Source organism: Apus apus, chromosome 10 (genome assembly GCF_020740795.1).
Source record: "Apus apus isolate bApuApu2 chromosome 10, bApuApu2.pri.cur, whole genome shotgun sequence".
NCBI lineage: Eukaryota > Metazoa > Chordata > Aves > Apodiformes > Apodidae > Apus > Apus apus.
Window position 1 is genome coordinate 5263552 of NC_067291.1, and position 21303 is coordinate 5284854.

General features: G+C 38.8%; 1 protein-coding gene across 3 annotated transcripts in view; it reads left to right on the forward strand.

The window, feature by feature from the left end:
- The window catches only part of ANXA2 (annexin A2), a 29382-nt gene extending 8601 nt beyond the window's left edge, over positions 1–20781 (forward strand). For all 3 annotated transcript variants that reach the window (XM_051628318.1, XM_051628319.1, XM_051628317.1), the window contains 11 exons: positions 3214–3313; positions 8519–8613; positions 11611–11724; positions 14426–14516; positions 15518–15597; positions 15933–15992; positions 16646–16739; positions 17360–17455; positions 18428–18486; positions 19357–19479; positions 20393–20781. In XM_051628318.1, coding sequence (XP_051484278.1) covers positions 3214–3313; positions 8519–8613; positions 11611–11724; positions 14426–14516; positions 15518–15597; positions 15933–15992; positions 16646–16739; positions 17360–17455; positions 18428–18486; positions 19357–19479; positions 20393–20452 — 972 coding nt within the window. In that variant the 3' untranslated portion in view covers positions 20453–20781. The remainder of the gene's footprint in view (positions 1–3213; positions 3314–8518; positions 8614–11610; positions 11725–14425; positions 14517–15517; positions 15598–15932; positions 15993–16645; positions 16740–17359; positions 17456–18427; positions 18487–19356; positions 19480–20392) is intronic.
- Positions 20782–21303: the final 522 nt, after the last annotated feature.

Genomic DNA, 21303 nt, shown 5'->3' on the forward strand with positions numbered 1-21303 from the left:
TTTTATAGAAATACCAGGAAGCCACACTGTCTTGGATTTCTTATGTTGCAACATTAGATGGTAGGATTACCAGTATAGTGCTAGGATATCATGCCATGAATTTGTGGTTCTGTGATTGTCACTGAAGAGGAAGTAAATCCTGTCCATGCATTATTTCATCACGTTGCATATAAACTTGCTATACTTCTACATTTTATAGCTGGTAACTCCGTATCTGAACTTGGTACAAGCAAACTTTTTGCCTACTTTTGCTAATTGTTGCAAAATACATAAATTATACCATATGATCTTTGTGAAAGAGCTGTTGCAAAGAACTGGCTAGTGCACTATAGGGAAGTAGCAAAGCTGATTTTGTACTGCAAAAGCAGTCAACCCTACAGATTTCTTGGCTGTGTTTGTTTCAGCAGAAAATCACTTGTGGAATAATATTTGAAACATCTATTCTCAAGGGCAGAAATATTTCTTCCATGATACTTGCACATAGTTGCAAAAGTCAAATTTGAATACTCTTCCATGCCAGCATTTTCATCAGAAATCCTGCCATAATCTGTAAGGGATTTCAAGCAGCTTGTTTGTTCTATAGGTCCTAAGTTGGAAGCTAGAATTATTATACCTAATTTTATGTAAAAAATTTGCCCAGTTCCCCAGAGCAGTGATTTGGCAAGTTAACTGATGTTTAACACAGTACTTCAACCACCCATTTTTCTCAAAAAAAAAATTTTTAACCTTGAGGGTATAGAATGGTGGCAGCACAAGTCCTGCCTTGTGCAATAAGGAATATCTGCCTTCTGCATTAGTGGCAAAGCCATTGATTTGTTTCAAGACAAGGAAGCTCACCTTCTTGCTTTGCACTGGTGTTAACTTCTTCCTTTAAGGGAAGGGAGGGGGTGAGCTGAAATTCATCTGTGCTTGCAGTTTCTGCATCTACCCACAAGAGAGTATAGAAAGATCTGTAGCAGACATCTTGCTGTTAGGCTTCCTCATGTGCTCCATCTTTGCCCTGATAATTGGAAACCTATATTTTAGTCAAGGCTTTAGAGGTTACTTTCCGGATGAAGTCAAGTTACTTAGTTTTCAAATGTGGCTGATTTATTTTTTTGAGAATGGGAAATACTCAGTTGTTGATACCTTGAGAGGATTCTGGGATTTTTTTAGAAAAAATAAAACCTCTTCAGCTTTCTTGTTAGTGATATATGCTTCTCCCTCATGGTCTGCTCTTCCCAGTAGGATTGAAATCCTCAAGTTTGGAGGAGGTAAACCAGTTGGAGGCCCTCTGAAGCTTACTAGATATGTGAGGAGAAAAAAATAAATCTTTCTTCTGCTTTAGTCTGACCCAGACTGCTTGTGCAGTTACACACGAGCTGGAGTTCTACTGCCATGTCTTGGAAACTTTTGTATTTAACTAAATGGAAAGTCAGTTAGAAAAACTGTTGTCTGAAAACATATTCAGTAGTAGTAGTGGGACAGTAGTGTACCAGCGTAATGTGAGAAGAAATCGTCTGGAATTTAAATGGCTCGTTCTCATAGGCAGAATAATCACCCTGTCAAGACCTGTATCTACTCAAGACAGTCAACTGAGGGAGTACAACACAATCTTTATGGATGCTGGATTTGAAGAGATGACCTGTACTGGTAGCATTGCTAGCAGGTTCCTGCCTTTCCGGGGTGTTCGTACCCACACGGCGCCTCCTGGGCCTTTCGACCAGCATCAGGGAATCTGAATCCAGCTTGTTGCATGCATTGGGTAGAAGGACAGAGGAAAAGGTGGCTCCCAAATTGCAAATAAACTATGTATTTTCTCAGTTTATGATATTCTGTCCAAATGATTCAGAAAATACTTAAAGCTGGGTGAAGGGGAGGTACTCTGCTAAGCTCACCAGGTGACTTGCTGGTTAAAGTAGAGAAGTGCCACATGATTGTGCATACTAATGGGCTTTGGTGTAGCAGTCTTCCAGGCACACAGATTTCTCCAAGGCTGCATTGCACATATCCCTTTACTGTTTCTGTTAGTAATTTGATCTGCTAACAAGAAAGGCTGTGTTTTGTGGTGTGGCTGTGGGCCAAACTGGGGCCACTTTTCTAGATTGGGCTGATGGTAAGAGACGAAAGAATGGTTCAATTTGTGGGTGCTTTTCTGACTTCTCATCTCAACATAACACAGACTGTCTCAAGAAGGCACAGTGGTTGCTGCCAGAGGAATCAGTTCAGGACAGTGTGACCCCTACAGGGCTAGAGTCAATTGTAGTCAAAACCCAGGGAATATTTTAATCAAAATTTGTCCTCCTTTTAAGAATACACATGTAAGAAGATCCTCTGGGGATACTGATAGCCAAGTCCCGTTTATGAACCCAGCTTTCTGTTGTAGTTAGGGACTGAAACAAAAGTTTCCGGGGATCTTTACTTAGGAAACCACTGGCAATTTCAGGTGTTGTTCACTACACCTTTCTACCAGAGGTCTAGGTCTCTGGATGGAACCCAGCAGAGTGAGATTTGTGAATATATCACAGCTATTTATATTAAAATCTGTGGTTTGGTTTAACCTACCCATGTGAGGCGATACAAGCTCAAGGTTTAGCCTGCACTGAGGCAGTTGAGAAGAGTTGTATCTCAGTTCTGGTGACCTCCTGTTTTAAGCTATAATCCTCAGGAGAGAACAATAATAAACAGCTGATAAAATCTGGTAACTTGTAATGTGTTGCACCTGTTTACTAAATTAACTTAGCTTCAAGTTGTCTTATCCCTAGCAGAGATAATTTGATACGTTATTTGGTTTTGTTAGCCTCATGCTGCTTAAACCAAGTTTGCAGACATAGAGTTTCAAAAGGAGACTGTGAGTAACTTCTGCTTTCTAGAACTATAGGCTTAAAAATATTCTTTGGTGTTGCCTTTACAGGCTGTGAGGTAAGGCACACAAAACTTCTGACTTACTGGCTCACTGTTAATCTGCCATCTCTCTACTTTTTTTTTTTTTTTTTTTTTTCTCAAGTAGTCTGGAATCCAAAGTAAAGTATTGGCTTCAATTCTAAAATACTTCAGACTTTTACAGCAGATACTTAAACTTTGTTTGAATTAGCTTTCTGTCATCCATTTCCTTCAGATCTAGCCAGAAAACTCCAGATTTTAGAAGGCTGAGTTTTAGTGAGTACACTTGGAATATGACAGGTTTTATTACATGATTTAACTCTGAGGTTGTTTTTCTTCTTTTTCTTCTAGCATTCTCTCCCACCAAGTGCATATGCCACAGTTAAGGCTTATTCAAATTTTGATGCTGACCGGGATGCTGCAGCCCTGGAAACAGCCATCAAGACCAAAGGTGAGGAACATGGGCTGTGGCTGTGGTTCTACTTGTAAGGTAGAATGCTGATGTGCAAAAAAAAAAGGTACTCTGTGTCTCAAGACACCCATACTCTAGGTATTAGATTTCTCAGACCTCACTGATGAAATCTTGACTTACATTTTGAACTCTGTAAAGCATGCTTTGAATATGCTTTTGAAGTTTGTAGCCAAGATTTGTTGAGGTTATCACTGAAAATGTCCATTTTTTTCTCTTGACTCATCAGTACTTCAAATTCTACTACTTTTCTGCCATTGAGAATGAAATGTCAACTTCTGTGGCAGTGATTTGGGACCAAGCTCTGAATCATGGATTTCTACTGGATTGTTGGGCTGGACATTTCATCTTTCTTTCAGCTCTCCAGACAGCTGAATAGGGTGGTTTGAAAATTTTCTCCTGGGTTTTAAACTAAGTGCTCATGTCATTTATGTTAATTGGGGACAAAGAAAGTCTTAGAAACAACATAATCTAGTTTCTGAAATGATGTTGCAGTGTTTCAGGATTAGGGCAATGTGAGACTTCTCTGCTTCTCTGAGCCAGGCTGTCAGGTGGGTTTCCATCTCCTTATGTTAGTGCCAGGATCCACCACTTCCACTGACTGGTAGGAGACTATGATGGAGAGGGAAGAGATGCAGCTGCATGGAAAAGCCTGGTATACTGACACAATCAGGAGCACAGGGAGTATGAACTACAACTCTGGAGTAATACCTTGGTGGTGCTCCCAGGGCAGTGACCCCCTGTCCTCGTCCTGCTCTGTAACAAAGAAAGGGTGTGCCACACTTCAAACACTTCTTCCAAGCCAGAGAAGCAACGTCTGGGCGTAGCTAGAGCTGCCAAGTCTTTTGCCTGCATGTCAGGAGGGGAGAGAAATTTTGAAAGCCAACCAGCTTCTCATCAGAAAGAAATGCAGAGTCTTCCATCAGTGCCAAGAAAGCACATGTTTGACTTGCTGTAGAATTTTACCCCTCCCTAACAAGCATGGGGCTTACTTTTCCAAGATTTCTTAATTTAACTGGAGAAATCTCTTGTCTGGTCATTAAAGCAGGTTCAGTTTTTGAATCGGATTTTTCAGATTTTGAGTAATTTTATGGATAGTTTTTATTTTTAAAAAATCCTCTTGCAAGAGCAAAGTAAATGTCATCCTGCAGAAGATGTGTGTGTAGAGTTTTGTCTAGCCTTACTAAATTTTTGCAACTCTTATTATGGGGTAAATCTAACATGTCAAATACACTGTCAGACTTTCAGGATAAGTACAAATTTACACATTTTAACACTCAAGCTGTTAATTAATGTAAAAGGAAACTGCAATATCCTAGGCAATACAAAAGCTTTTCCAGCCAGGAAAGTCAAGCTCATGTGGTGTTTTTGCTTTCTTCCAGCAAAGATAAGCAGTTTGCTGAGTATGCTTGTAAGATACATGGAAACATTAAGAGAGTTGATTCTCAACCCTTTGAACAAATAATAGGGAAACTTATCAATGGACCTGCGTGTTTGTAGGATTGAGCTTATCTCTGCTTGTTATCCAGGAGCTTATTTGGGAAGGTGGCTTTAAAGAAGAGAATCTCTTTATAGTTTTAATACTGAATCTCAAAGTATTTCTGTACGAAATGCAGAACGAGAGTGTTAGGACCCTTCTTCTAGGTACTGTGTCCTTGCATTTCAAATGCTTGGTTACAGGATATTTTTGTCTGCTAATTTAGAATATTTGCAAAAATGTCAGCTGTCTAAAATATATGTGGGTTTTTTTCCAAACGAAAATTCTGAATCATGCAGACAAGAATTGATTTTCCACAAACAGTGATGTAAACAGCTATACAGGGAGAGACTTCTGCAAGAAAACTTTTAAGAGTATTTCTGGGAAATATTTTCATAGTTTTTTAGCTAAAAATACAACAGTCATAATGAGCAAACAATACATACCCACAGCAGATACCTTTTTCCTAGGAAGTTCTACCTGGAGTTTGTGTAATGCAAATAACTTCTTACAGTTCTGGCTTGTTCTTTTTGTAATAATGTAATTGCTAGGTCACTTTCATTTGTATGCTATTTAGTCTTTCTATAGTGAGTTCATCTAGAACCTTAGCATGTCCTTTGTAAATGTTGGATTTTTGTTGTATAGGACAAGAGGCAGCTTAATTTGTATATAATGCTCCATTTGGCCTTGTATATAGATTAGCTTAAGTATATAGCCTAAATAGAATAAATTGACTAACAAGAAGAGTACTAACAGAGCATATGTTTCATTCCATTTTGATTCTTTTTAGGAAGAAAGGCTGCTGAAGTGTCTCTTCTGTTTCAGAGTTATTCCCTAGCTGTGACTTTGTGTGTCTCAAATACTTTGATAAATAATTTTATTGTCAGACAAAGTTGTGAATATGTAATTACTTGCAATCTAAACTCAACCTTTTATTTAGCTCTCATACTGTACTTCCTTATTGCATGACTGGCAGAATTCAAACACAGGTTTATGGTAGGAAAGTGCTTAGAACACACATCTGTAATAAATTCACTATATCCAGAAACTAGTAAAACAGTGATGAGGTGTAAACCATAACAGAGATCTTCTGTAAGGTGAAATTCACTGTTTATATAGTATATTCAAGATGCATCTGCCTTTTAACAGAGTTTTTAATGTTATGAAGTAAACGTTTAGAGGAAATATGCTGGCATGCTGGTGCGGGAGGACAGTATCTGAAATCCACCAACTGTATAATTAACATACTCAGAATATTAATAGTATCAGTAAAGGAATATCTCATTGCAACATGGCTTGGGTTTGGTGAAATCTTGCTAAACAAAATAGCAGAGCTGAAATTGTTTATCTGAATTTTTCCCTTTGACTCTAGTGAGATCAGGGTTTTATTGAAAGAAAATAAGATGCTGCAGATGAGGAGCTCAGTCAGATAGACTTGTGTTGGTACCAGATGGTGGTCAAGTGCCAGGAGAGCTAATCACAAACACCGCCCACTAGTAATTTGAGGCCAGTTGCAACCCGATTTAATTCATTCATGTAGGCTGAGGATCTCTTTAGTACCTAGATGCTGTTAGGGTAGAAATAGCTTCTGGTATTCTGTCCATGCTGACTTTGCAAATGAAACTCCAGAGAACAGACTGGTAGTAAATGAGCTGAATGAATGAATACCAACAAAGTTTCTTAGCTCTATTCTCATCTTGTCCTAGAAAGTTAAGTGACTGTCCATATCATCCATTTGTTCAGGAAAATGCTGGTGCCACTATTTTGGCCCAAGGAAGGTCAAGTACCTTGTCTTTTAAACAAACAAGCAAAAAAACTCTGATCATTTTTGTTATGTTAATTTCCTCTTTTTTTGGAGGATAGAGTCATAGCACTGTGATCTTACCAATGCAACAGATTGCCTCTTTTAACATAAAACCTCTTACTAATCAGAGGGGTGGGGATTTTTCAAGATCTACTTTTTTACCCCTGTCAAACACATTTCCATCTGCAAGGAATTTTCTTGTTTAAAAATAAATAAATTGTGAGCCACAGTGTCTTAACTTGCAGTTGCCCATTGATAAAAATGGACTGATAAAATCTGCCCAGCCAGAATAAATTTGGAAATTAATCTTCTCTTTCATTGCCCTGAAACTTCCTGATATTTTAGTGAACAGCAAAGAAAAATGTTAGAGCTGCTCTCCTGCTCCACCCCACCCCAGCAGATGTGAGTCAGCATCCTGTCCATGCAGCAAGATTCCCAAGTGTGAAGTACAAGCACTTATTTTCCATTAAATGCCAGAATAGTGAGTTAACTTTGTATTTCCATCCACAAAGCATACGACGAAGAAACTTGGATGCAGTCATTTGGGGGCATCTAATCTATCACAGCTGTGATAAAACTTGAAAATGTCATTTGCTGTTTTTGAATGCCAAGAATGGCTTAGATTCAGAATTTATTAAAAAAGCTTAAGACATTGGTTTATGCTGTGGCCCTGCAACAGCTGAAATGCCCTATGTCTGTGTGTGGCCATTTCTGAACTGGGAGAATTTGTTTTCTTTTATAAAATGGGGACACTTTAGAATGTATAGTATTAGATTATGGCTGAAATGTGCAGTCAGCATGTTTTCAAACCAAAATTTGTAGCTAAGACATATGGTGCTTTCCAGGACCTTATGACTTTGCAGGCCAAGCTTATGTGAATAGGAGCACCGATGTAGGTCTGCCTCAGCATGAGTTAGGGATGTGAGGCTATCAAGTACAGTATTTCATCATGAAAAATGTGAAGAAGGAGAAAGGAATTTTGGATTTGACTCATCATTTTAGATTCTGTAGCTAGGGGCTCAAAGGTCTTTTGCAACATTCACACTTTATGTAATTAATTTTACAATATCTGTTACAGTCTTTTGTTTCAATGTGCTGTGAGGTTGCTTTGAGTAATAAGGAAAATAAATGTAGAGGAATTCTGACAGGGATTTGAGTCCTGCTAGAAGCTACTGATCCCATCCTTACTTTCTGTTTTTTATCAAAAATACCATAACTTACATTGCTGTGCGTGCAAATGTGGAAGAAGCTATTCATAGTACCTCTTTGCTTCTAAACTTGACACGCAACTCGCCCCAAAAAAATACCTAGTTATACATGATCTTTCTGTTGTTGAGGAATATGCACTGTATTAGACATGCAATATTTAGAAATTGTTTTGCCTCTTCTAAGCTTCATCCAGTCAGTCTGGAAATAGTCCAAAACTATATAAAAGCATTATAAAGCATAACTATAGCTTAGCTTGATATTGAGCATAACAATGAGAGCTGTTCTAGCTGTCTCCTCTGTCCATCTCTATAAGCTATGCTAACTCTTCTTCAGTAAGGACAAGTTCATGTCAGTTTTAAAGCTTATGTTCTTGAGAAGCTTTCTTTGCAGAACCCTGTGTGACTGAACACAAGTACACAGACATACACATGAAACAGAAAACAGAAGTAGTAAAGCTGGCCACAAACTAGACTTTGTTGAGGTGTACATAAAGATCTGCATCACATACAAAATTTGGGCTGTAATTGGTTGCCCTTTCTCCAAGGCCAGGGCATGACATGTACTAACTAACTAATGAGGGCTGTTGAGCTCTGCCCCACACAGCACAGGTGCTATGTTTTGAGTGTTGAAGAGCTCATTAAACAAAGAGAACAATAGCAAGAAAGCTTCTTTAACTCTTTGTCTTATGTCTTTGTAGGTGTGGATGAGGTCACCATTGTCAACATCCTGACAAACCGCAGCAATGAACAGAGGCAGGATATTGCTTTTGCCTATCAGAGGAGAACCAAAAAGGTAAAAAAGTATGAAGAAATACCAAGTATTGAATATTTTTCTTGTGGACAGCTAGATTTTTCAGGGCTTCTGTGTTTCACAGTTAACTGGGTATAAACTGTAGATAAGTATTATTTGGTTTAATCTTTCACTGAAACGGAAGATGGTCTATGCTGTCAAAGCTTAGGACTGGTAGGACTTCAACATTTGTTGAATGTGCACAACTGGGACTGAACTCACAGTGGCTGATGTGCCAGCCAGCCAACCAGAATTCCTGGGTGAGATTTGCTAAGCAAGAGTAAAAAGCCATTGATGTGAAATGCCTCAGTTTGAATGAAAATATGAAAGAAAGATTAAGAAAGATTTAGGGCTTCCTTTTTTTTTTTTTTTTTTTCCTTGAAAAAACTCAGCATAAAGAAAATGTTCTCTTTCTGGTTACAGAGGTAGCTTAAGTGAGAGAAGGCTGCAGTCAGTTGTGCTACAAACTGCAGTTGTGGAACAAAGTGATACAATGACTTGTACTATTACTAGATATGCTCCTGTCAGAAATAATGTCGGTACTGATCTATTGATGGAGAGAAATCTGTAAAATGTGTGCAGAATTCTGCATAATGGGTCTTGATATCTGGAAGGCAAGAGTTGTTCTCTTGACTTCTGAAGTTTTGGGAGTCTTCTCATAATTGAAGTTTTATGCTTACGAAAAAAAGGAAACTCATGTAGAGTTAGGGTTATGAAGAATGATTTTTTTATGCATGATAATGAATGATAATTGTGAAACTCTTTCAGGTTTGACAGACCCCAAATGGTAGTGCTCCAATAGCAGCCCAGAATGCTCATCTGAAACCAAATGTAAATCTAGCATAACATTTTGGAAATTCACCAACTTTTATGCATGGCTGATACAGACACATGCAGAATCACACAGAAGCTGGGCACATGCATGAGTCTACATGACTGCATCCTGGCAGTCTCACCCTCTGGGCACGGGGAAAATCATGCATATAAGTTGGACCTTAGTAATTAAATGTGTCACTTAAAGCTTTGTTAAATATTTTGCATGACCACAAAAATGTGCAGTCAAGAAAGTCTGCAGCTTTTTTCAGCTAAATGTTCTCACCTTTTTTCCTTGCTGCTACCCAAAAGCAAAATGAATTAAGTTTAACAAATGCCAAAGAAAAAACAAAACAGTCTGTAGAAGGAAAAGAACTTTGCACAACTCAGTGAAATAAACAAGTGAATGGCAAGAGAGGAGGAAGTGGGATATGAAAAGGCATGTAGTTATATCTTCTGGGGACAGTATCTTGTTTTTCTTTGGCAATGGGTTGTGCAGAGTTCTGTGGCAATGTGTTGTACTAAGCTGCTCTCTTTGTGTGGTGCAGGATTTCTCAATAGATTATTAACACTGTAAAAAGTCACAGATTGCCTTTAGTTTTACTCCTTTCAGTTAAGCTGTGGCTAATGGGAACTATTGGTAATCTTGAAGGGTGGTGTTTGATCTCTGCAGTCTTTCCCCCTCACCAGCCTTACCGGAGCTACCAGTGAACACCAGGGTTCCTGTGTGTCTGCCTGGTCAGTCCTAGCTGCTGCAGATAATCTCCGACTTTGAAATGAGCTGCTAGTATCTAGATGCTCATTTGGAGCACATAGCAAAACCTTTTATTTATTAATTCATTACAACTGGCAGTTATCTGCTTCCCGCTTCTCTCTTAGAGCACCCCTAGTCATGGTAGAGAATGGTAAATCCTCCTGTAGTGGTTTGTGTTTCCTTCAGCCTCCACACACAAGTGTAAAGATTGCAAAACCTTCATTTAGCTAATTGAATTCATGGCATTATCCTAAATTTTTTTAGAAAGACATGCAGTATCTTTGCTGTTTCAGCTGATGTCTGAAGAACCTGTATTCACCCAAATAGAAAATTGTATTCAAAATGGAGTTAGAGCAATAAAATATTTATTAGACTTAAGCAGCTTGGTGCCCAAAACCCCTGTTCACTTTTGTGGTCTATCCATATAGTATTGGCATATATTAGTGCCCTGGATTAACGGGTGACTCTGAAAATAAACTGAGTGCCTTGGCTCTTTCTCTCTTCTGGTGCAAACTTCTCTACAAATTTGCTGAGGTCACTTTCTCTACCCCCCTTTCCCTTGCTCGTTAAGTTCACAAGTTTTTAGTGTAGAAACCAGAAATAGAAATGCAGCAATTCCTTTCTGAATGCTACAGACCTAACTTCAATTTAGGGAAGGCATTGATCTCTGTGAACCTGACTTGATCCCAGGGATTTCAGCTTTGTAACTATACTGCAGAGAAGCTGTTAAGCATTATTCAAGTTGCATCTGAAACCCATAAAAGAGAAAACACATCTGACTTTATTTGCTACAGATTTGCATGCATCCTGGGACGTGATTTTCTTTTTCCAGGACTGACTGACAATTAACCATAGAGACTTTGGCTACGCAATTCTGATAGTTTCCTTGAAGACAGGGCTAGTTTTTCTGTGCTTGGGAATGATTTTTTCTCTTCAGTTAGATGTTTGTGAACAGGGTCTGTACAGTGGAATAACTGTGCAGTCAATTTTCCAATGTCTCAGCTAGTAAAGAGCTGGGATAATAGGAAAAACACAAATAATACATTGCTGCTGGGAAAACTGGGAGTATGATGGAGAAGCACTGACTCCAGGGAGTTAAACTTGGATCCATCTATGCTTATTAGCTCCAACAAAGTGTCAGTGCTTCAAGACTGGAGCAGAGCTGTTCAGATATTCCTGCACCATCCTTCCCATCACTTTGTCAGCCACCAGTGGATTTCTTATTTTCAAAGGATGATAAAAAATTCCTTTGCCCTGATTTCTTTCTTAGGCTTTCACAAAAGAGAAGCTCTTTATGTTCTGTTTCCGTGTCAATTGTGTAAGAAACACTGTTGCAGGCATGAAGACTTAAAGCACTACAGGCTAAATTCTCTGGAGATCAGAAGTGAGCTTTAATTTTATTTTTTTATTCCATCATCCCTCCTCTTTTACAGGAACTTTCTGCAGCACTCAAGTCTGCTCTGTCAGGTCATTTAGAGACAGTGATCTTGGGCTTGCTGAAGACACCAGCACAGTATGATGCCTCTGAATTGAAAGCTGCCATGAAGGTAAACGAGCTTTGAAATTAAGTATGTTAGTGTGATGTTGCTGCCTCAGGAATAAGTATGGATTTCATATCCAAGGCCACAGTTTCCAAACATATGCACTGATTATTATTTCCTTTTAGTACGACAATTCAAGTATCCAGCTGCAAGGCATCCAAAATGAGAGAACTTGTGGAACAATGTGATTTTAAGCTGTTAATTAAATCCTCTCTTTAAGGAAAAAAATAATTTTCATCAGCTCAGGAATAACTGATAGGCTGCTAGGGCTGGTTGCTGCTTTGCTGACTGCTCTTAAAAGCAATATATAGGTTTATAGTACAAAAAAAACAGAGCAGCTGTTAGCTGGAGCCATTAAATCCTCTGCTAGCATTTACAGGCTTAAACAGTAGTTTCCAGTTACTGGGTCATGTCATATATCTGGAAAGAACATCCTGTACCAGACCTGCCTCTGTGTAGAGAGCAAGGAGGATGGGGCAATAAAAGCAATCTTTGGAGAAATGGTGCAGCAGTGAGGGACTGTGTTCAGTCCTCCACAATCACACGCAAGCATGGAATAGATTGCTAGTTTGGAAATATCTGCTCTGCAGGCCACTGAAACAAGACTTTGGGAGGTGCTCATGCCAGTGCATTCACCTTCCAAGAGAACTAAGGTTTAGGAATTTGGATTATAAAATTATTGATCTGGTTCATTTTTTATTAATAATTTTTAAAATTATTAAAATATGTCTGTTGAAATTCAGAACAACAACAAAAAATCAATTAATGAATTTCTCCAAACTATGAAAAAGGAGTTAAAAGACAAGCAAACAAAATCACCCTCCTGCCCAAAAAAAACAACCAAACAAACAAAAAACCCACACCAGTATGGAGATGGTCATTCTTTAATTATGGGCCAGATCTCTCCTTTGAGTAATTAGATGCTGCCCTCATCTGGTTTAAATTGAGACTAGCTGAAATTTGCTGTGAATTAGATTAGATTGGTTTTGTTTTTTTTGTTGTGGAGTTTTTTGGATTTTCTTACATCTGATGTGTTACATTAGGGATGACCATATACTTATATAGCATCTACACTGTATTTACAGCCCAAAGACCAAGCTATTACCTTGAAGTAGCCACAAGTGTAGAATACTCCATTATCTTCATAGGTCAGCTATCCCCAACTCCCAAGCACCTGGTCTAATGTTCTGCATTTTCCTGAGCTTAAGTTCTTCAATAGAGACACTTTTTCCAAGCGGGTAGTTTTCTACATAATTGCTTCCATTTTCTGCATAAAAAGTTTTCCCAAGGTGTTACCCAGCAGACTCCTCTTGGATTCCTGTGCAGACCATGCCCTTTTTTGCCACATACAAGATGACAGCCCATTCTGTTACAGGTGGGCTTAACAAACAGCATCATAACAGGAGGCATAAGAGTGTTTTTTCTGTCTGCTGGTGATGCTGGAAGATGAGGCTAATGAGATGAGCATGAATATGGTCCATTGGTAGGTAAGAAGCAAAACAGAATGAAAAAATTGCCAGTGGAGTCTCTTCTTATTAATATACTTAATAAAATACTGAGGCATCTGGCTGCCGGATGGCTTTACCAGCTAGTAACCCAGACATCCCCAGTGGTCACCAGAAGTGAGAAGCATATTCATCCAAGTTAATGTTCTGTTCTGAGCCTGACCTTCAGAGTTCTCTATTTTTTCTCCAGGAACAAGGATATTACAGTATTGTTAGCAAGTTTTATATTTAATTTGGCTGTTTATGTAAAATAATTGAACAAGGTTTAGAGCACATTGATCAAACCACATTATTTTGGGGCTTCTGAGTTTACTGTAAGGTTTAATTGCTAGCTGATAGATTTTTATGTGTTTTGTAGTTTTGTTACAGTGCTCATTACTTTTTAAACAGTAGTAATGCAGTTAGGTTCAAAATGTAGTATCATAGAATGGCAGGTTGGAGGGGACTTCAAGATCATGTGGTCCAACCTTTCTAGGTAGAAACATGGTTAAGATGAGATGGCCCAGCACCTTGTCAAGCTGAATCTTAAAATCCTCCAGTGTTGGGGAATCCACCACTTCCTTGGGGAGATTATTTCAATATCTGATTGTTCTCAGAGTTAAAACTTTTCTTCTGGTGTCCAATTGGGAGTGTTACTTCCATCCATTACCCCTCCTCTTGTCCGTGTGACTCCTTGTAAAAAGGGAGTCTCCATTTGCTTAGTAGCCACCCTTTAAGCTAGACATTCAGAACACACTTAAATCTTTGCTGACTTGGAGGCAAGGCCAGAGCTTATGGTGACATCCTTGGCTTTGCATTTATAGTGAAGGAGCTGTATGGAGGGAGGTGGGGAAGAAAAGCAGGAAATAAGTTGATTGCTGCCCAGGTGGATAGTAAGAATGGAATTTTTCTTCCTGTGCTCTCAGTGGATAGAAAACAATCACACATGGACTTCTGCTAAGTTGACCTCATCCACTGAGTGTTACAGAGACAGCAAATGCATATTGCCCAGAGATAATATCTACAGGATCTCACAGCTATTGGAGCAATATTTGGCAACTAAAAATGTTCCGTCTGGGGTTTCTCCGGTGCAGTTAGCAAAAAATATCCCTGAATGGTTGTGAAACTGTCAGAGCAGGAGACAGTGTCTGTAAAATATTTTTATACCATTCAAGCATGCCTGTTCATTTCTAGCACCTAACTGAATCATATTTGTTTTGTAGGGTCTGGGAACTGATGAAGACACACTCATTGAAATCATATGCTCACGAACAAACCAGGAGCTTAGTGAAATCAACAGAGTCTACAGGGAAAGTAAGTTTACTTTGAAAGTTCCAATGTACTATGTTTTTTACAATAAGTTACTTGATAAGTTTCTTTCGGTGGGAATTTGATTATCGGAATCACACATCTGCTTTGATTCTCTGGCAGTTGGACATGAGATACTATGTTGTACTGGTGTCCTGCATAATTCTGTGTTTAGTATTTTCATCTTGTTGTTCAGTAGCAAACAGATTGGAGAACACTGACTACTCACGTAAGCTGTGTCTAAAGGATTTTTTTCTAAGCCACATGCATTCTGTGCATAGTGATGGGATTAATGAGGGTAGATTTATGGATTTTAGAATCAATTGTGTAGTAAATAGGTGAATCTGGAATCTACTGAAGCATGCTTCTAAGTTTATTTGGTAAACCTGGCAGAAAAGACATGAAATAAAATTTCATAAAAGCATATATTCTGGTTTTCAACTTCTCTAAAGCCTGTTAACTGATTGAAGCCATAATTCTTAGTTTATTATAACTAGACATAAGGGTGGTCTAAGATGCATCCTCATATATAGTATTGCCACTTGGAAAGCAGTGAAAATGTTTAGACACCAGACTGGAATCACACACAGCATCCCTTTGATTTATTGTGACAGCTTTTGTCTTTTGCATTAAACTTGTAAATGCAGTTGTCCTGTCATAAATCCAAGAGTGGAGAAGGCATAAATGCTCTGTTTATCAAACGGGTAAACATTAAATGGTAGTTAAGAATGATCTAGCATGGTATTAACCTTAACACAGTATTCCCTTCCATTGCATAGTTTCAGGCTTTCATGTTACCTTTCCATGACAGGCTTTGTGTGTGAACTCTCATGACTAGCTGGTAGCAACAGTGTTTCTGTTGTATGTGATTTGTTTCCATTGTCTTCCACCTGTGATGTAGATTGTAGCTGTTTATGTGCATAAAACACATTAAATAGCAGCTGTTCTTCTTGTAAAGGATTATTTGTAGAACACCATTTACTTCAGGAGAATTTTTTATTTTCCAGTGTACAAGACAGAACTGGAAAAGGACATAATTTCAGACACATCCGGTGACTTCCGCAAGCTGATGGTTGCCCTGGCCAAGGTAGAGCTGTTCATGTTTTTCCATTTTTTCTCATGTGCCTGCCCTTTGGTAACTGACTGATTGGCTGCCAGTAAAACAATTGGATTTCTGATTCACTTTTAAATTTGTTTGTGTTTTCACTGTCTTTTAGGGAAAAAAATATGTAAATGTTAAAGGGCAAAGAATTTTCATAGAAATGCAGCATTCATAAGCAGCAGCTTTGTAATGGGATGGAGCATACTGTTAGTCATTTAGCAAATTCAGATTAAAAACCACCAAAGAGAAAAGAATATGTATTTAGCAAACTGCTTACTGTCTATAAAACCTCTTCTAAATACTGCTCTTCTTGTTTAAAGGGCAAAAGGTGTGAAGAAAGCCCTGTGATTGATTATGAGCTGATTGACATAGATGCTAGGGTAAGTGCTGGTAATGACTATTAAATGTCTTAAGTTGATCAAGGTTTTGGGGATATTGAAGATACAAATGCTATGGGAATGTGAAGCATTTTTTAAAGTAGGTGTGTGTATTTCAGATTGTCTTGCACTATAATGTTTGCATGCTATCCTGGTATCTGCCACTTGAAATCCTGATACCTTCAGCTATCAGTTTTCATAGGCTACTTACCCACTAGTACCTGTATGGATCCTTTCTGGTATTTCCCTCTGACATATTGAGAGAGAGCCCTAACAAAAGGAAATGCAAGCATTGCTATGACTGGTTGCAACCAAGTAATTGTGCAAGATTGAGAAAAGTATCGTTGAGCTTAGTGGCTGGTAATGTTTGTTTATTACATATCTAACTACATCTGTGTCAGTCAGAAACAGTTCTGCTGAGGTAGAGAGCTAAATACAGAGTACAACCTGTAGATAGAGGTAAATACAAAGTAATTAGTTGCAGAGGAGATCCATAGATCTTGTCTTGATGGTCTGCCCAACTATGTGTCCTTTTGTCTTTCTCCTACTGACACAGTTTGATTAGTTTGTTTTCCAGTAAGAAAATTATATACATTTGCAATGGCTTCTTGTCTAACTCCTGATTTTCATGCTTTTGCTTTTCTTTCTAACCCCAGGAGCTCTATGATGCTGGTGTGAAAAGGAAGGGAACTGATGTCCCCAAGTGGATCAGCATTATGACTGAAAGAAGTGTCCCTCACCTGCAGAAAGGTACTATTCAAGAGGCAGATTTTTTTTTTTCCTATAAGAGAAAACTATACCAAAGTGGCAATTATTTTGTTGCAGATATGATTGAAATGAGTATGGAAACCACTCATAAAACACAGGACATCTCATAAATTATAGTTCATGTCCAAGCTGTTAATTTTTTTTTTTCAAAACTGTCGCTATTTCTGTGAATGTGTTGATCTCAGTTTGAATGTATATAGAGCTCTTTTACATGGGTGTAATGGTGCTCAGTTATGTCATGATTAAATATGACAGTGGAAACTCTCAAAACAAGCTCTGATGTTGCTGTAAGAAGCACATAGGAAGGTCATTTGAAGGCTTTTCAGGGCCTAGATCACTGTGTAAAAAAATACTGATACAGGATTAAGATGGTATTGTACCAGATTATAGAGATGTTCAAGGAAAACCATGGCCATAGCATGGGAACTTCACTGTCAGCTGTATATATTTAGGCTGTATATAAGATAAAGTTCTCAGAAGGACTTTGACAGATATTTATTTTAAAGCATGTCTCTCTGTGTTGCTGTCTCTGTTTTTGGTTTGGGTGGCTACTTTTAGCAGTTCTTAGTCCAGTTTTCATTTCATGTCCTTTCTTGTTCTAGTGTTTGACAGATACAAGAGCTACAGCCCATATGATATGTTGGAGAGCATCAAGAAGGAGGTTAAGGGAGATTTGGAGAATGCCTTCCTTAATCTTGGTGAGTTACCTTGAAGTAAAGAATATCTTTAGATGAAATCTTTTCGGTGCTTTTGCAGAGTATCACAGTAAGGGTAGGGCCCAGCTTCCTCTGTGTTGCTGGATGAGAGTTAAAAATGGACATGCTGGTATTGTTGGATCTGCTAGTGCATTTTAGGATTTTAGAGGTATTGAGAAGTAGGATATTTTTGGTGTCTTCAAAATGTAAACCTTGCTTACCAGTTGAAAATATAAATGCATGTGTGTTGTGATCTGTTGCTAGTTCCACTTTTCTTTGATACAGAGGCTTAATGTTTGTATTCCCAAACAAACAAAAAGGTTGGAACTACAGGTGAATGCATTAAGTATTAAATATAGACATACAGGAGAGAACAGTGTGTGTGTGGGAGAGAAGACCAGTGGGCAGTGGAGGATGCTACAGGCTAATAAAAGCTGATTTGGCACTGAATTATCTGAAATGGGGAGGCAGGGTGTGAGACTGTTACTGTGGCATGAGAAGAAGGTGATAAGGATGTCTCCATGTTTAAGAGGAAATTCTTAAAGAGAAAAATCCATTTCAGACTAAGCATGAACTGAGAGTTCTGTAATGCAAATGGAGAATAAGCAGCTCAGCCTTGACAAAGAGACTTCTCATGGATTAGCATACAATGAGTGTTTTCAGAATAGAGGTTGCTTATAGAAGTGGAAGAATGAACTGTGTGTGTGGAGGAGGACTAGAATTCTGAAATTGTACTACTGGAGGGAAATACCTTCTCAGATTGTAAGCATTTGTGGTTCAATCACAAGCTTAGCTAAACAACTTTTAAGTAACAACTCAGGTGTAAAAAGAATTTCTGTGTCCCCTTTCGGAAAAACTTCTGCTGAAAACCCTATTTTGACTACTTTTCACATCTTTAAAAATGGCTCCAAGATTCTGTGTTCTGCTTTTCCATGTATGCCCAGGATATTTGACTATTTTTACCTCTCTCTTCAGTCCAGTGCATTCAGAACAAGCAGCTGTATTTTGCGGACAGACTGTATGATTCCATGAAGGTAGGGAAGACTGTTCTTTCTACTCATTTATTTTCTCACAATTGATTAATCAAATTTTTATTCCTTAGGCACTTTTATTCATATGATATGTGACTGGAATGTGAATAAATTAACCATGACTTAATATTGTTCAAAAGCATTCTTTAACGCTTACGAGCCTAGACAGTCTATTCAGATGCATTTGGCATAAGTATAGAGAAGGGTCTCATAGCAGTGATCTGTATTAGATCAGTGGACTCTAATTAGCAAAGTTAGACACACCTTTTCACAGAATCACAGAATCCTAGGGGTTGGAAGGGACCTCGAAAGATCATCTAGTCCAACCCCCAATCTGCCAAATATCCATGTGTTTGTGTACACATAATGAATTAAAATAATTTGTCAATAATGTATGCAGATAGATTGAAATTTCCAATATATATGCATATATATATATTGGAAATTTCCAATATATATGCATATTTAATGTATTTTTGCAGGTAACCAAGAGCTGATAGCAGAAAAAGCTGTTTATTGAAGTGTCAAAATAAGACACTAAATTTGCCTCAAAGTACTTTCTCAAGAAAAGGGATGAAAGAGAGAAGCCTGGTGACAGGCATCAGGCAATAGCAGGAAGACCTCCTGGTGAACTAGAAGTGCTGCTTGCAGTCTAAGTATCTAGGCTTGTGACTGCAAGTTGGTCAAACACAGCTGAGGATCAAGGCATGTTCATGCTCAAATTCTTGGATCATAATAACAACTAAATTAGAAGATTTTGTTCGTTGTAGCTTTCATTGCTACATCTCATTTACCTGTGGTTTGCAGTCTTATATTATGTGCAGTGGTCTGGCACACATTTCAGCTATGACAGTTCTGTGCATCTGCTTGTAGGGCAAGGGAACCCGTGACAAGGTTCTGATCAGGATTATGGTCTCCCGCTGTGAGGTTGACATGCTGAAAATTAAGAGTGAATTCAAGAGGAAATATGGGAAGTCTCTCTATTATTTCATCCAGGTAAGTTTTCAGCTTTCTTTTTGTATCCACTGTATGGACCTTTGCAGCAGTCTTCATCGGATTAACTGAATTAATGGGAGATGTTTTAAAGGCTGCAGTGAGAATAATATGTTATTATCCATGCACTATTGAAAAGTCCACCTTTTAACTTCACAGTTTACAGCTGGTACAACTCCTGGCAGCCACTTGTATGTAGGCTTTGTACAATCAGCTAATGTGCTGTGAAGGAAAATTCTGCTCACCTGTCCGTATTCTCAGACCAAAAGAAAATAAAAACCAGAATTATTCTGTGATTGCTGAAAGAAAACAGAGCATCTAAATTGCTCTTCCATTTTGTTTTAGGGTCCAAGGAGTTGACTTTTTAGCTAAAGTGATTTTTGTCCATTTTGGTGATTAACCAGGGGCTATAGGTGCTGGGGTTTATTTAACTTGGGGCATAGGTAAAGCTTGTGCATCTTTTTTTAAAACTAGCCTTTTACCCACCCTCAGAACAGCATATGATACATTCTTCCTTGTGTAGATGAAGTTGCATCAAAATCTGAAGCCAAAATCTTTCCCTGAAGATAGCAATTTTAGATTATAATAACTTTTCAAAATAGTGAACTTAATGTATGATTTTTGCAGTGATCAGTAAGAAGGAACAGAATCGAGTCCTTCAGCTTTCCTTTGTGGTGTTACTCTTTTTCATACCAAAATGTCTCTCTTCTTGGCCTTGCATTTGTATTGCAAGAATAAGAAATAATTTAAATTCACACATAAGTAGAACTCAGTCCAGATACTCTTCTTCAGGCTGACAAGGCTTCAGCTGCAGAACATAGTTTGTCCTACAGGTTTAGAATATAATACAGATACTTTTGTATTTTGTGACTGTTTCCTCATGTGTATTTTGTATTTTAATTCCCTCGCTTTACAGCAAGACACAAAAGGAGATTACCAGAGGGCACTGCTGAACCTGTGTGGTGGAGAGGACTGAACTGTGATGGAAGAACCCCAAATCCAGAGATGTGCCTTTTTTTTTTTTTGCTCTTCAATTTACTGTAATCCTAGAGAAAATTGACTTCCCTAGCTAACCTTGACTTGCCTTTGTATCTGCAAGGCCACTGCTGTAGTACGCTTTGTGGTGCTGTGTGGGTTTCCTCGGCAGCAACGCTCTGCTTGGCTCTGCCAAAGGCTCTAACAGTGCAAAGCCAGAGAAACTAACCCCTCCGGAGGTAAACCAGGTTATCAGTGCTTGTGAAAGACTCTGCCTCTGTGCAATGTTTCTAATAAAACGTAAATAAAACTGAAGTTTTACTTCGAGAAGATGGGTCTCTTTCAGACCTTTAATTTGAAAACTGTGTGAACAATTTAACGTTTAGCCTCTGTCGTCCCTTTTCTGTTGGGTTTTTTCCTCCCAGGGCTCGCTACTTGTGGATGAGACCTTATCTTCCTCCCTCGACGCCCTTCCTCTGTTCAATGATGCAATTGCTCAGCAGAAGCAAAACCATCATTCTCTTGATTTTTTTTTTTTCCTGCCCCCCCCCCCCCCCCCCCCAAATAAATGACACTAAAACCTGCGCCTCCACCTTTCTCTACCTGCCTGCAGAGAGCAAACAGTTTTAAACGGCTCATAAACACTTAAGATAGCCCGTCTTGTCGCACACCTGTTTCCTTCAGGAGTCCCGCTCCCGGGAAGGAGCCGCAGGGGAAGCAGGAGGAGCAGCCGCCGCTCCCCTCAGGGCGGAGGGAGGTTCCCGCGCGCCGCTGCCCGCCCTGCCCGGGGCATTGGATGAATTCCCCTGCAATCTGACCCCGGCCGGGGTGTCCGGCCTGCGGGAGGCCCGG